The sequence below is a fragment of the Schistocerca gregaria genome, chromosome 4, assembly GCF_023897955.1.
Source record: "Schistocerca gregaria isolate iqSchGreg1 chromosome 4, iqSchGreg1.2, whole genome shotgun sequence".
Taxonomy (NCBI): domain Eukaryota; kingdom Metazoa; phylum Arthropoda; class Insecta; order Orthoptera; family Acrididae; genus Schistocerca; species Schistocerca gregaria.
In genome coordinates this window covers 285,150,167-285,165,334 of record NC_064923.1, presented here as the reverse complement: position 1 = coordinate 285,165,334, position 15,168 = coordinate 285,150,167, and the positions used below count along the sequence as shown (strand labels likewise).

General features: G+C 42.2%; 1 protein-coding gene across 1 annotated transcript in view; it reads left to right on the top strand.

The window, feature by feature from the left end:
• LOC126267188 (uncharacterized) overlaps positions 1-15,168 on the top strand; it is a 75,969-nt gene that overhangs the window by 17,675 nt on the left and 43,126 nt on the right. Inside the window, exon 3 of the mRNA XM_049972156.1 lies at positions 8,891-9,168. Within this exon, the coding sequence (XP_049828113.1) occupies positions 8,891-9,168 (278 nt within the window). The remainder of the gene's footprint in view (positions 1-8,890; positions 9,169-15,168) is intronic.

Here is a 15,168-nt window from a genome sequence, read left to right as displayed (position 1 = left end):
CTGAATCTGATACGTCAACTGTTTCCTCAGAAAATTGGTTCTCAACAATAGGACAGAAAGACAGACAATAAAGCGATCCTGTAAGGGTTCAGGTTTTACAGATTGAGACACAAACCCTAAAAACGTGACATGTTTTCGGAGCATTTAAGTTCTGTCCATCTCGACTGGAAGAGGCCCACCTTTACGGGAGGTGCTGGTGGAGGGAAGAATGTGTGTGACACATCCTGTCCCGGGGGAATGAGCAATATTCAGTGATATACCACGAACGATTATTCGAAACAAAAATGTCTAGTAAACATCGGTTCTAAAATGCATATGTTAAGAGCTGCGAGCACTTTTTCATCTTTGAACTGTTAAACAAATATGTTCTACTGCAGGCGCTTTTGGAGGAGGTAGTATGGACCAAAACAAGAAACAATTGTCGAGTAAAAATGGGCTCTAAAACACATTCTACAAGAGCTATGAGCACTTGTTCAGTAGAAGGGTTGTGTTCCACAGTGGCAAAGTGCTCAAAGCCCTTAAGGTTTACACTTTAGCAACCATGATTACTGGGCATTTTTTTTCTAATTTTGGTCAATTCTACCACTTCTTGAAATATGGAAAGCAAAGAGGATACGGTAGAAGAAATTTGTTTCGTAGTATCGGAATAAAGGAATGTTGAAAGCTCTTAAGATATACAATTTGTGGGCCATGTGGTCAGGACATTTTTGCTTAGAATGGTGGTTCTTGATCATCGTTCCAGCGGCATCCTGTGTAGGAAACCCACGTAAACGCTTCTGGCCATCACCATGTGTCAAAAGGAATTTCGTGCTCTCGTTCGTAGAGCTCTAACCCTCTCAAACAAGAAAATTCTCGCCGATTCTGATGGGAGCGTACTCACATAGTCAAACCGAGCTGGTGTTACAGCCAAAACAAAAAAAAAGCCAGCGCCCAGTGCTCACTTTTAATCTACCTGCATGTTTCAGTCAGCGCACACTCCGCTGCAGAATGAAAAAGCATTTTGGGAACAATCCGCTACCCTGTGTCTATGCCATTTCTCCCCAATGTCGTTTCTTCCAGCAGTGCTAGTCCCACAATCCATGAAGGAGAAATCCTGTGAAGTTTGCGAAGTAGTACAGAGTTATTGGGGAAAGTGGACGTGACAGAGCGGGTCGGATAGCGCGTTCGATGGCCCAGCTGGAAGAGCACATTCTCGTGAAAGGGAAAGGTTCTACGTTCTGCACACAGTCTTAATCTTAAGAGTTAACGACACCCGTGGAAATAAACCAAGAATTTGCTTTATGCTGGCCAAATCTCAAAGATGGCTAGAGTCTTCCGGAAACATGGTATCCAGTTCATTTCACTCCCGTCAACGAAGAGCAAAAGTATTCTTTATGATGGTAAAGACGATCTACGGCCCCGAAATCCGGGTGTGTACCGCATTAGTAGCGAATGAAGAGGGGTGCAAGGGACATCAACGACAATTCCGACTGAAACAACCAAGTAAATCAACCGTCTCCGGACACTAGCTCAAATACAGTCACGAAATAAAATACGAGGAAAGCTGTATCGGGGTGAAAATGGCAAGTTATTAAAGACTCGAAATAAATAGGTCGGATAACCTAACAAACTGGCTCGTAAGTTTCAGTTTCAACATATATATATATGTAGGGTGATCAAAAAGTCAGTATAAATTTTAAAACTTAGTAAACCACGGAATAATGTAGACAGAGAGGTAAAAATTGACACACATGCTTGGAATGACATGGAAAAAAAAAACAAAGTTCACAAAATGTCCGACAGATGGCACGTGAAAGATCTCTTGCGCGCGTCGCTTGGTGATGATCGTGTGCTCAGCCGCCACTTCCGTCATGCTTGGCCTCCCAGGTCCCGACACCTCAGTCCGTGCGATTATTGGCTTTGGGGTTACCTGAAGTCGCAAGTGTACCGTAATCGAAATACATCTCTAGGGATGCTGAAAGACAACATCCGACGTCAATGCCGCACCATAACTTTACAGTGCTGTTGACAACATTATTCCTCGACTACAGCTATTGTTGAGGAATGATGGTGGACATATTGAGCATTTCCTGTAAAGAACATCATCTTCGCTTTGTCTTACTTTGTTATGTTAATTATTGCTATTCTGATCAGATCTGTCGGACATTTTTTGAACTTTTGTATTTTTTTGGTTCTAATAAAACCCCATGTCATTCCAAGCATTTGTGTCAATTTGTACCTCTCTATCTACAATATTCCGTGACTTATTCAGTTTTCAAATTTATACTGACTTTTTGATCACCCAGTATATATATAGTAATGATCGTATGGCGTCAGTGGTCAGGAGGTCCCAGGATGGAAGTTTGGCCGCCAAGTGCAAGACTTATTGAGTGCGACGCCACATTGGGCGACTTGCGCGTCGACAATGGGGATGAAACGATGATGAGGACAGCACAACACCCAGTCCCTGAGCGGAGAAAATCTCACACACCAGCCGGGAATCGAACGCGGGCCCCCGTGGGTGGCGTTGCAGCGCCCTGACCATTTAACTACTGGTGCGGACTTCAGTTTCAACAGTCTTTGGGTTTCGGCACTCAGCTGTTTAAGTCTGCGACGATCATCTTACATACCAGTGGCAGGAAACGTTGAGAATTTGCGCATTTCACAGAATGACAGAGCGAACTCTGAAAACAAATGAGCATTGAAGGAAGTAGAAGGTGCTAGTGAATGGAGCTCTGCTATAAATAGCGGCACGATAACAAGAGTACTTCACAGACTTGTTGCAGTTCAGGCAGAGAGTGTGCGTAATTACATAGCTATTAGTAGTTGAACTAAATGGCTGAGTTCGATCGTCGAAATAGTGGCTGTAGAATGAAAGAAGAAAAAGCTCTCCTGAACACCGGTGATAACAGAATTAAGCAATCACGCGAGAAAACCTGAGAGATCATATATATCATAGGTTATTTGTGCACTATATTTGTGTACTCCTCCACCCCCCCCCCCCCCCCACCCCCGCCCCACCCATGAAGCTTGCCGTTCGTGCGGAGGCTTGCGTGCCTCAGTGACACAGATAGCCGTACCGTAGGTGCAACCACAACGGAGGAGTGCCTGTTGAGAGGCCAGACAAACGTGTGGTTCCTGAAGAGGGGCAGCAGCCTTTTCAGTAGTTGCAGGGGCAACAGTCTGGATGATTGACTGATCTGGCCTTGTAACATTAACTAAAACGGCCTTGCTGTGCTGGTACAGCTAACGGCTGAAAGCAAGGGGAAACTACGGCCGTAATTTTTCCCAAGGGCATGCAGCTTTAGTGTATGGTTGAATAATGATGGCGTCCTCTTGGGTAAAATATTCCGGAGGTAAAATAGTCCACCATTTGGATCTCCGGGCGGGGACTACTCAAGGGGACGTCTTTATCAGGAGAAAGAAAACGGGCTTTCTACGGATGGGAGCATGGAATGTCAGATCTCTTAATTGGGCAGGTGGTTTAGAAAATTTAAAAAGGGAAATGGATAGGTTAAAGTTAGGTATAGTGGGTATCAGTGAAGTTCGGTGGCAGGAGGAGCAAGACTTCTGGTCAGGTGAATACAGGGTTATAAATACAAAATGAAATAGGGGTAATGTAGGAGTAAGTTTAATAATGAATAGGAAAATAGGAATGTGGGTAAGCTACTACAAACAGCACAGTGAATGCATTATTGTGGCTAAGATAGATACGAAGCCCACGCCTACCACAGTAGTACAGGTTTATATGACAACTAGCTCCGCAGATGACGAAGAGATTGATGAAATGTATGATGAGGTAAAAGAAATTATTCAGATAGTGAAGGAAGGCGAAAATTTAATAGTAATGGGTTGAAACGTCCCCTTAGAAAAATGTGTGAATTACTATGCTGATAAACCTCTTACATTATTTGATTTTCAAACAGCTGAGCAGAACTGAACGTACTCAGACATTTCGCTCTTTGCCTATTCTGATCAACACTAAACTGACACACAATATTTTTAGCGCAACGCAATCTGACTTTCAAAAATCCCTACAAAAGAATGGCCCTGACTAACAATAATATATACCTTTCATCAATCACTTACCTCACAAAAATCTTCGTTACTCGAACTACTGCAATACAGCGAGCGCCACTACTGCCAGCTAAATAAAAGATTCTAACTACCGAAGCACTAACTACTGATAGGCATAGTTAGCAAATGAAAGATTTTGATAGAGAACAAACAATGTATTTACCTTAATAGTGTTCAAAACATGTAAATCAGTTCATGACATCCAGTATTACAAAATTACTCTTTCTGGTGGACACACGTCCAGATCGTCCGCTCTTAAAATTCTGCCATCTCTCCCCCCACATCCACCACTGCTGGCGGCTCACCTCCAACTGCGCAACGCTACGCGATGTTAACAGCCAACTGCCCAACACTACAATAGCAACTTCCAACAATGCAAACCAGCCACAGACTGCACACAGCACTTGCAAGCGATTTTCATACAGAGCGCTACGTGGCATTACCAATATAAAAACCTAAACAGCCTACTTAAAGGGTGACTGGAACTCGATAGCAGGGAAAGGAAGAGAAGGAAACGCAGTACGTGAATATGGAATGGCAGTAAGGAATGAAAGAGGAAGTCATTTCTGAAAGTATTTGTATGGAGTGTAGCCATGTATGGAAGTGAAACGTGGACGATAAATAGTTTAGACAAGAAGAGAATAGAAGCTTTCGAAATGTGGTGCTACAGAAGAATGCTGAAGATTAGATCGGTAGATCACATTGAATAGAATTGGAGAGAAGAGAAATTTGTGGGAAAACTTGACTAGAATAAGGGATCGGTTGGTAGGGCATATTCAGAGGCATCAAGGGATCACCAATTTAGTATTGGAGGGCAGCTTGGAGGGTAAGAATCGTATATGGAGATCAAGAGATGAATACACTAAACAGATTCAGAAGGATGTAGGTTGCAGTATGTACCGGGAGATGAAGAAGCTTGCACAGGATAGAGTAGCATGGAGAGCTGCATCAAACCAGTCTCAGGACTGAAGACCACAACAACAACAACATTTGTGTACTTCAACTTTCAATTAAGTTTCTGCGATCAAACCGATTTCAGATTTGCAGCACAGCTTTTGTAAGATTTAAAGATGTCTGCAATGCCGAAAGTGGTTATTTATTCATATAAACTAAAAGTGAACAAAGTAGCAAATTTTAAAGTTTATTTTGATATCTTCGCCAGCGGACTCTTACAAGTTTAAAGTGTACTCATTTCGTATATCATGTTATAACCATAATTTTTCTAGTTAATTAACAAACGTTATACCACATTATCATAAAAAAATCAGTAAGCAAATATATACTGTAGTATGTGCTGTTAAGGGAGATAAAATACTTCAGCGTTGTCCATAATTCGGCTATGGGGAGGCTGGTTGTAGATCTTTTGGGTCGAAGTGTAATTTCTTGGTTTACAGTACTATAGAAAGAAAGATGTAACTTTCTGAACCTCATCTTGAGATGAGGCAGAAAAGCCACGAAAACTGTTCACGGGAGTAACAAATATTTCAAAAAGTGGCAGTTTTATGAGTTATATTCAATACACAGTCTCGTATTTACAATGGATAACCTTAATCTAAAATTTAAGGTTTATTGCAGCCAATACATGTTCATGCACAAATGATCTCCTCTTATAACAAAATGGGAACGTGTGAACAACCAACCAGATGTGGCCCCCTGATATCGGATACAATACATGGTAACATTTGTACAGTCACCCTGGTATCGGGTCCTATAATCGTAATTGCCAAGGACCCATACGGATATTGTGATTTATCGGACCTGATGTCAGGGGGCCCTCGAGGACACACATTACCGTTCAAGAGGCCTGAAGTAGATGGCTACCATTGAGCAGTATTCACATGTTTCTATGTCATCACAAGTGTACTGCTGGGAGATGTGGCGCATACACAGCGGCGCAGTGGTTAGCATTAGTGGCTGAGGTGCCGCGGGACGCCATTTCAAGCCCGACCATTAGCAATTATTTGTTATTTCGTATTTATCGTTTATGGAACATTCTCGAAATACAGGGTGATTACAACTAAACTTCAGCTGCTTTAGAAGACGAAAAACTATTTACCGTTTGGGTACCGAGATTTATAGGAATGGTGTTCAATCTGTGCGCTACATGATTTGTGTTGTTTTTAGTTTGTTGCAGACATTGGTCGGTGCAAGGTGAGCAGAGTTTTACTTGTAAAGCTGTTTTACCAAAGCAACAGCAATAGTGCTGCTGCTCCTTGCGAGTACTGATACATTAAAGGAATAAGGAAAAGTCTTCTTTCCGCACTGGTGTTGAAGAACATGATTCGGAAATTGGAATCAACTGTCGGTTTGGGATTGGTAATCGCGAGAGGCCGACGGCTAACTGCATCACAAATTGTTGAAGTTGCTATTGCCGTGGCTGAGAATGGTGGACGCAATGTGCGATCTTCAAGAAAATCACCGGTTGAACATTCCGTAGTCCATCGTTCGAAAAGTGCTGCGAACAGTTGGGAAATGGTACCTCTAGTGCGGTTCCAGGGCGTCGTGGGTGCGGATGGTCGCCGCATTGAGCAACGTTTGTAACCTGGAACGTAAACATGGCACGTAATTAACAAATTTTACTCTCTCATGTGGAAATTAAAATGGTTGCTTTCAGTGGTTTATCCGCTATGTCTCTTCAGTATGTCCTTAACAATGTTTCCACAAAGTTTCATTGTCCTGTGATCACTCGTTTGTCGTGAGGGCCCTGAAGCAACAAAAGTTTTATTTATAACCACTCTGTATCTTATATCTGTAATGATTGTATGTTTGGAGTATTCTATGTTTGTATAAATAGCATTCGGGAACATTTTATGTTGGTGGTAATAGGATTCACTGTTAAATGTTAAATTTCATTGACGATTTGGTTCACGGGTTAGGACTTGAGCGTGGTTACGACGTGACAATATTGGTTCCTAACGTTTTGTGCATGATAAATATCAGCTCTTGGTTTATTTCCAGCATGAAAAAATGTCACAAACTGGTTAACACAGTCATTCCTTTTGGTGCATTAACATGAACTAATGTCATGCAAGCGTGGTATCGAATGCATGGTATTATCCTATCTCGCACGTTGATACGCATTGTAACATGACTATATCATGTACATAAGAATATCGGAGATCCAGAAAAAGCAGGACATGTATGATGTCTTTATCTTCTGCTTGTCATCAGGGAGAAAATTTAAAAAAATCGAATGTTCTACATTGTGAACAGTTTTATTGTTGTTTTTCTTATTGTAATTAGTACTGAAATAAACGTTCTGATCATGTTCACGGTGATCTGAATATGTGGGCCCACATCTTGAGACGAAAAACACCACCGAAACACCCTCCACGTGCTGTAGGTTGAACGCCGCATTGAACCGTCTGTGTACTAGACTCGACGTCTTGCAGCATTTGAAAACAAGCAAAAACGTGTCACGTTTGACCACAGTATACCCCTCCGGTCAGATATTGTGCAATTTGCGTGTTGTTCGGCCCACTGAAGGAGTGGAGTTATATGTGACGCTGTGAACAATGATCTGTTGGAAGGTATCTCTCTCCAAATGTGTGTTGCACGCAGGCCCATTCGCTCAGCAACTGCTTAAGATGGACCAGCATTCACTGACGGCAGAAATTCGTGTCGGGTTTGAACCTGATTGTCATTCACCAGGCATGCCGCTCATCTAGATTCCCTGTCGGTTAGAATCTCTTTTCGACCAGTGTTTTTAAGCTGTATTACACAATTCCTTGTGCGTCTTGATACACTAACATATCAGGCAATTTGATTCTGGCGTTGTCATAGACACGCCCAAACAAGATAACTCCATTCTGTCATTCTGTCACTGCTCCATGTCGATCTATCTCGCATTGCTGATTATGTACGAGTATAACCGACTTTAAATAAACGCCCTTTCAGTGCTATGAGTGGTGGAGGGTTGGACGACCGACTAGAAGTACTCCAAAGAGGACGGCGTGCTGTTTTCTAGAGGTTGACAATTTTTTTGTCCCATTAAGCTTACTACTGAAATCTTGATTGTATTGTTATACTGAGAAACTGGTGGGAGAGGTGGGAGAGGGGGGGGGGGGGGGGAGGCGGTCGCCAAATACATTAATCGCCAAGGCCAGATTTATTTCTTTCTCTTTTGAGCCACCAATCCTCCGACCAGTTTGATGCGGCCCTGTCACGAATTGCTCTCCTGTTCTAACCTCTTCATCTCTCAGCAGCACTTGCAATCTACGTACTCGGTTATTTGACAGCCGTATTGCAACCTCTGTCTTCTCCTACAGCTCCCTCCAGCACCAATTGAGGTTATTCCTTGATGTCTTAACATGTGCCCAATCATCGTTGTCCTTCTTCTTTTCAGTGTTTTCCATTCCGTGTTTTCGTTTCCTACACATTCCTTACCTCATCAATGTACTTAATTTTCAACTCTCATCTGTACCACCACATCTCAGATGCTTAGCTTCTCTTTTGTTTCCAGTTTTCCCATAGCCCATGGTTCACTCCATACAGTGGTGTGCTCCAAACATTCATTCTCAGAAATTTGTTCGTCAAGGCCGTCAGGAACACAAATACATGTAGCTGAGACAGCTTCCTATTTGGATGAAGCAATAACAGGTTCCGTTCGGGATATGATTGAAGTCACCTCCCAAAATATCGCATGAACTGCTCTGCGGTAGCAAAAGAAAATCCATATCGACGTAACAGAAATAATATCGAAATGCGATCACTTCTGCAACAGTTCCGTTGCATAGATGCTTGGAGTAAGTATATGCATAAGATTACGCAATAGCTGCTGGAATTTTTTAAAACTTATTACGTTTACTGAGTGTATGTTGCACTGTTTGCACAGGTAGTGTTGTGTTTAGGCGATGGTACAGGTGGGTACATTCCTACGGTGGTGGCAACCTGTGAATCCAACACGAGATGCAGCACGGAGCAGGCCGATTGCGTTGCGAAAGAGGATTCGGACTGCCACCCACCCGCCGACTTCACGTGCCACGACGTCGGGTTCTTCCCTGACCCCTACGACTGCCAGAGGTTTCACGTCTGCACTGAAGTCAACGCAGATTCTGAATCTTTTTCGTGCTCTGGCGCTACGGCGTACAACCCTCTGACAGCAGACTGCAGGTGAGCCAAGACAAAAATGCGACTTCTTCTCACATTGTGTTCCAGGACTCAATTCGTGGCAAAAAAGGCACTTGGTCTTGGTTGTTGTGGTCATCAGTCCGCAGACTGGTTTGACGCAAATCCCCAGATAGTCTGTCTCTGCAAGCCTCTTCATTTTTGCATGGATTTTGTAATCTTTTGAACCTACTTACCGTAGTAAATCCTTGGTCTCCCATTGCAATTTTTACCCCCACCCCGTCCCCCAAATACACTCCTTTACCAATCTGCCGACTCTGTAATTCTTTGGGATATATTTTATGAAACAATTCCTTCTTTCAATCTATTTACGTATGAATGACCGTGCTGGTAAACCCCCTGCGTTATTTGATTTTCAAACAGCTGAGCAGGACTGAACGTACTCAGACATTTCTCTCTTTACTTATTCTGATCAACACTAAACTGACACACAATATATTTGGCGCAACGCAATCTGGCTTTCAAAAATCCCTACAAAAGAATGGCCTTGACTAACATTAACCTATACGTCTCACAAATCACTTACCTCACAAAAATCTTCGTTACTCGAACTACTGCAATACAGCGAGCGCCAATACTGCCAGCTAAATAAAAGATTCAAACTACGGAAGGCACTAACTACTGATAGGCATAGTTAGCAAATGAAAGATTTTGATACAGAACAAACAATGTATTTACCTTAATAGTGTTCAAAGTCATAATATCTATATCAGTCCATGATATCCAATATTACAAATTTATTGTCTCTGCCCAGATCATCCGCTCTCAAAATTCCGCCATCTCTCTCCCCACATCCACCACTGCTGGCGGCTCACCTCCAACTGCGCAACGCTACGCGCTGTTAACAGCCAACTGCCCAACACTACAATGGCGAATTCCAACAATGCAAACCAACCACAGCCTTCACACAGCACAGTCAGTGATTTTCATACCGAGCGCTACATGGCGGTACCAACATAAAAACCTAAACAGCCTACTTACAATGTCTTTTTTACGCTATTGGATTTAATACCTCCTCTTTTGTTATCCGGCTGAGCACCGAATCTACAACCTTCTCGTGTAGCATATTTCTAACGCTGCTTTTCGCTTCTTGTTGTAACTGATCGTCGCCTACATTTTAGTTTAGCACAAGGCTACAGTTCATACATATTCCTTCAGAAAAGACTTCCTAAGACTTATTGTTTTTAGTGTTAATCAATTTCGATTCATCAAAACGCTTTCCTTTCTGTTGCTAGTGTACACTATACCGGGAGTCCCTAAAAACACTGACAAATTTTAGGGACAGGTACAAAGCAAGAAAAAAATATGTGATAAACAATGGCTGTAAAGTGTATATTTTAAGAGATGTGAACACTTTCTGAACTATGAAACACATCTCTTCTACTGAAAGCACTTTGCTTTTCGTGTTTGGAAGGAGGTGCTAGGGACCAAAACAAGAAAAAGAATCGAGTGAACATGGGTTCTAAATGCATACCGTAAGAGCTACGAGCACTTGGTCAGTGGAAGAGATGTGTTTCACACTAGCGAAGATCAACAAAAAAAATGAGATCGACAGGAAGTGCAAAATGGCTAAACAGGGATGGCTAGAGGACAAATGTAAGGATGTAGAAGCTTATCTCACTAGGGGTAAGATAGATACTGCCTACAGGAAAATTAAAGAGACCTTTGGAGAGAAGAGAACCACGTGTATGAGTATCAAGAGCTCAGATGGCAGCCCAGTTCTAAGCAAAGAAGGGAAGGCAGAAAGGTGGAAGGAGTATATAGAAGGTTTATACAAGGGCGATGTACTTGAGGACAATATTATGGAAATAGAAGAGGATGTAGATGAAGACGAAATGGGAGATACGATACTGCGTGAAGAGTTTGACAGAGCACTGAAAGACCTGAGTCGAAACAAGGCCCCCGGAGTAGACAACATTCCATTAGAACTACTGACGGCCTTGGGAGAGCCAGTCATGACAAAACTCTACCAGCTGGTGAGCAAGATGTATCAGACAGGCGAAATACCCTCAGACTTCAAGAAGAATATAATAATTCCAATCCCAAAGAAAGCAGGTGCTGACAGATGTGAAAATTACCGAACTATCAGTTTAATAAGCCACGGCTGCAAAATACTAACGCGAATTCTTTACAGACGAATGGAAAAACTGGTAGATGCAGACCTCGGGGAGGATCAGTTTGGATTCCGTCGAAATGTTGGAACACGTGAGGCAATACTGACCTTACGACTTATCTTAGAAGAAAGATTAAGAAAAGGCAAACCTACGTTTCTAGCATTTGTAGACTTAGAGAAAGCTTTTGACAATGTTGACTGGAATACTCTTTTTCAAATTCTAAAGGTGGCAGGGGTAAAATACAGGGAGCGAAAGGCTATTTATAATTTGTACAGAAACCAGATGGCAGTAATAAGAGTCGAGGGGCATGAAAGGGAAGCAGTGGTTGGGAAAGGAGTGAGACAGGGTTGTAGCCTCTCCCCGATGTTATTCAATCTGTATATTGAGCAAGCAGTAAAGGAAACAAAAGAAAAATTTGGAGTAGGTATTAAAATTCATGGAGACGAAGTAAAAACTTTGAGGTTCGCCGATGACATTGTAATTCTGTCAGAGACGGCAAAGGACTTGGAAGAGCAGTTGAACGGAATGGACAGTGTCTTGAAAGGAGGATATAAGATGAACATTAACAAAAGCAAAACGAGGATAATGGAATGTAGTCAAATTAAATCGGGTGATGCTGAGGAAATTAGATTAGGGAATGAGACACTTAAAGTAGTAAAGGAGTTTTGCTATTTAGGAAGTAAAATAACTGATGATGGTCGAAGTAGAGAGGATATAAAATGTAGACTGGCAATGGCAAGGAAAGCGTTTCTGAAGAAGAGAAATTTGTTAACATCTAATATAGATTTATGTATCAGGAAGTCGTTTCTGAAAGTATTTGTTTGGAGTGTAGCCATGTATGGAAGTGAAACATGGACGATAACTAGTTTGGACAAGAAGAGAATAGAAGCTTTCGAAATGTGGTGCTACAGAAGAATACTGAAGATAAGGTGGATAGATCACGTATCTAATGAGGAGGTATTGAATAGGATTGGGGAGAAGAGAAGTTTGTGGCACAACTTGACTAGAAGAAGGGATCGGTTGGTAGGACATGTTTTGAGGCATCAAGAGATCACAAATTTAGCATTGGAGGGCAGCGTGGAGGGTAAAAATCGTAGAGGGAGACCGAGAGATGAGTACACTAAGCAGATTCAGAAGGATGTAGGTTGCAGTAGGTACTGGGAGATGAAGCAGCTTGCGCAGGATAGAGTAGCATGGAGAGTTGCATCAAACCAGTCTCAGGACTGAAGACAACAACAACAACAACAAGATCAACAAGTGCTCACAACTCTTAAAGTATGCATGTTTACAGACTTTTTGTTTTGTTTTGGTCAATGCGTCCTTCTCCCAAAATACAGAAAGCAAAAACCTTGCAGTAGAATAAATCTGTCATAGTATCGAAGATGAACAAGTGATCATATCTCTTAAGTTATGCATGTTGGAGCCCATATTTACTAGAAATGTTTTACTTTTTTCTATATAATATATCTGTTCCTAATGTTTGTCGGTATTTCTTTGGGGCACCCTATGTATCAAATGACAGTGTGTCCGAGAATCGTCCATACCTATCGGTTAAAACACTTTACTGTATACTGGGTGGTTTTTACTAGAAATTTTTTACTTATTTTTATATAAAGTACCAGTCCCCAAAGTTTGTCGTTGTTCCTTTAGGACAACCTGTATATCTTAATGACAGACCTGTATATATCACAATCTCAGTGTGTCCCAGAAGCCTCCGTACCCCTAGGTCAAAACACTTTACTGTATACTAGATTTCTTACATTTAAAAGCTATCGATCTAACGAATCTGTTGGTGCACCATCGAGCCTTAAGCAAAGATCACTCCATGTTCTCCTTGACATCCTGAGGAAAATCTCAGAAGCTGTGCTTCCAAGGACATTCTCAAGACTTTTGTAAAATTCTACATTTGTCTTGTATAACGGTTAACGGCATGGGATATAATTATTCCCAAAATGAGCTGGCTGCCATGGTAATTTCAGTTACTCGAGGCGACGTCTTCAATGGCTCTCCAGATATTGTTGCAGTTGTCGAAATAATTGGGATTCCAGACACTGGCAGACGATCGAGATTTAGATTTTTGTGATTTCTCTGAATAATTTTGCCAATGTCGAAATTGTTCCTTTGAGAAAGAAAATCCAACTGCCTCCCCAATTCTTCTGCAAAACGAGATTGTGCTCTATGATGTCATCGCTGGCGAGATGTTAAGCCGAAAGGTCTGACTACAAATCAGGAAGGAGTTCGTAAATATGATGTTAGGATAATAGTGTACACGGATGTACCAGAGACGAGAGAAGCTCCACGAATGTAAATCTGAACCTTTGAAAGAAAAATGAAATACTCGTGAAATCTTGTTCGGAAAATTTAGAGACTTATTACTCGAGGGAGGTTGTGTGACAGTTCCCCTGACTCCGTTGTACGAGTATGTCTCAGCTGGCGATCGTGAGAATTCGCTAAGACTGGTTAAGGGCTGGAAGTAGATAATTTGATAAAAAACACTTCCGCATTACTCTGCAAAAACGCGTGTTCACTTCATATGCAGGTGATTTTGAAGTCGGTAAGCCAAGAGGATATGATTGACTTCAATTTATAAACGTTGGGTAGTTTAAGCTAGGTGTTACTATAAGCCGTCGAAACTGCCTCGTGCACTGGAAACTGTTGCTGTGTGTCTCTGACCAGGAAAATCATGCAGTTCTATAGTCACAATCAAAGTAGCTTTCAGCGACTACTAGTCAAAATCGGAACTATGGAACAGCTTTCGTTCTGATCATATTTATCAGTAAAAGCAAGTTTAGTGAGCTCATTACTGATGGCATTCCGGCGTGAGAGGTCCTCTGTTATTAGAGGTGAAGGAGATTAGTGTTTAACATCCCGTAGACATCGAGGTCATTGTAGACCGAGCAAAAGCTTGAATTAGGGAAGGAAGGATTTGGAAAGCGGCCAGGCCCTTTCGAAAGAACCATCCAGGCATTTGCTTTAAGCGATTTAGGTAGACACGAAAAAGCTAAGTCTCGACGGCTGGACGTAGGTTTGAGGCGTCGTCCTCTTGATTGCGAGTGCTAACCATTGCTTCACTTCACTCTGTCTCAATGACTAAGTGTGAGTTGAGTAGTCAACTCTAGATGGAGGCGCAGTGACGAATAGTAGGAAGAAGTTATTTACCAAACAAGCGTCACTCCATTGAATAACAAGGGGAGGCATTGTTGGTATGTTGTATCGCTATCGCTCAAACTGCAAAAGAATCTGGCGTCTCGGATATAGTTGTGACGATAAGCATAAGAAATATCAAGGGACGGCGAAAAAAATATTCGTACTGACCAAATGTTAGCGAATCTAAAGTGACTTCTACGGACCAAGTTTGAGTTGCAGGAGTGAAAAGAAGTCTCAATTTACAGGGAACGCGATTACCGGCCGCTGACGCTTTCACGTTGCTGATGTCTAAAACATCTGCAAGAATTAGCCATTACACTTCCTAGCCAGAAGCACACATAGCGTTTTATTTCCAACATCTCTCATCCGACAAAGTCATGTCTACGAAGCTGCAGTTGGCGTGCTGTGGAGAGGTAAGATGCAATGACGCTTTCACGTCTGAAGGAACGTTGCTTCCTATCCCTTTACAAAACGGGCAGTGAAACGCATCGGCCGATACCGGGATTGCTACTTACAATAAAATGTCCCGCCTGTACGGGAATAACACTAAATGGATGTACGAGTGCAGGTATGACACGTGGAAGGCGACATGGGGAAGTTTGAGTCTGGTCGTGAATCGTCCTCGGATAGCCAAAGTGGGTAGGGCGACCGGTTGCAAATAGGGGAAATCCGGATTAGAGTCCCGTTCTAGCAGAAATTTTCACTGTCGTCATTCTGTTATACA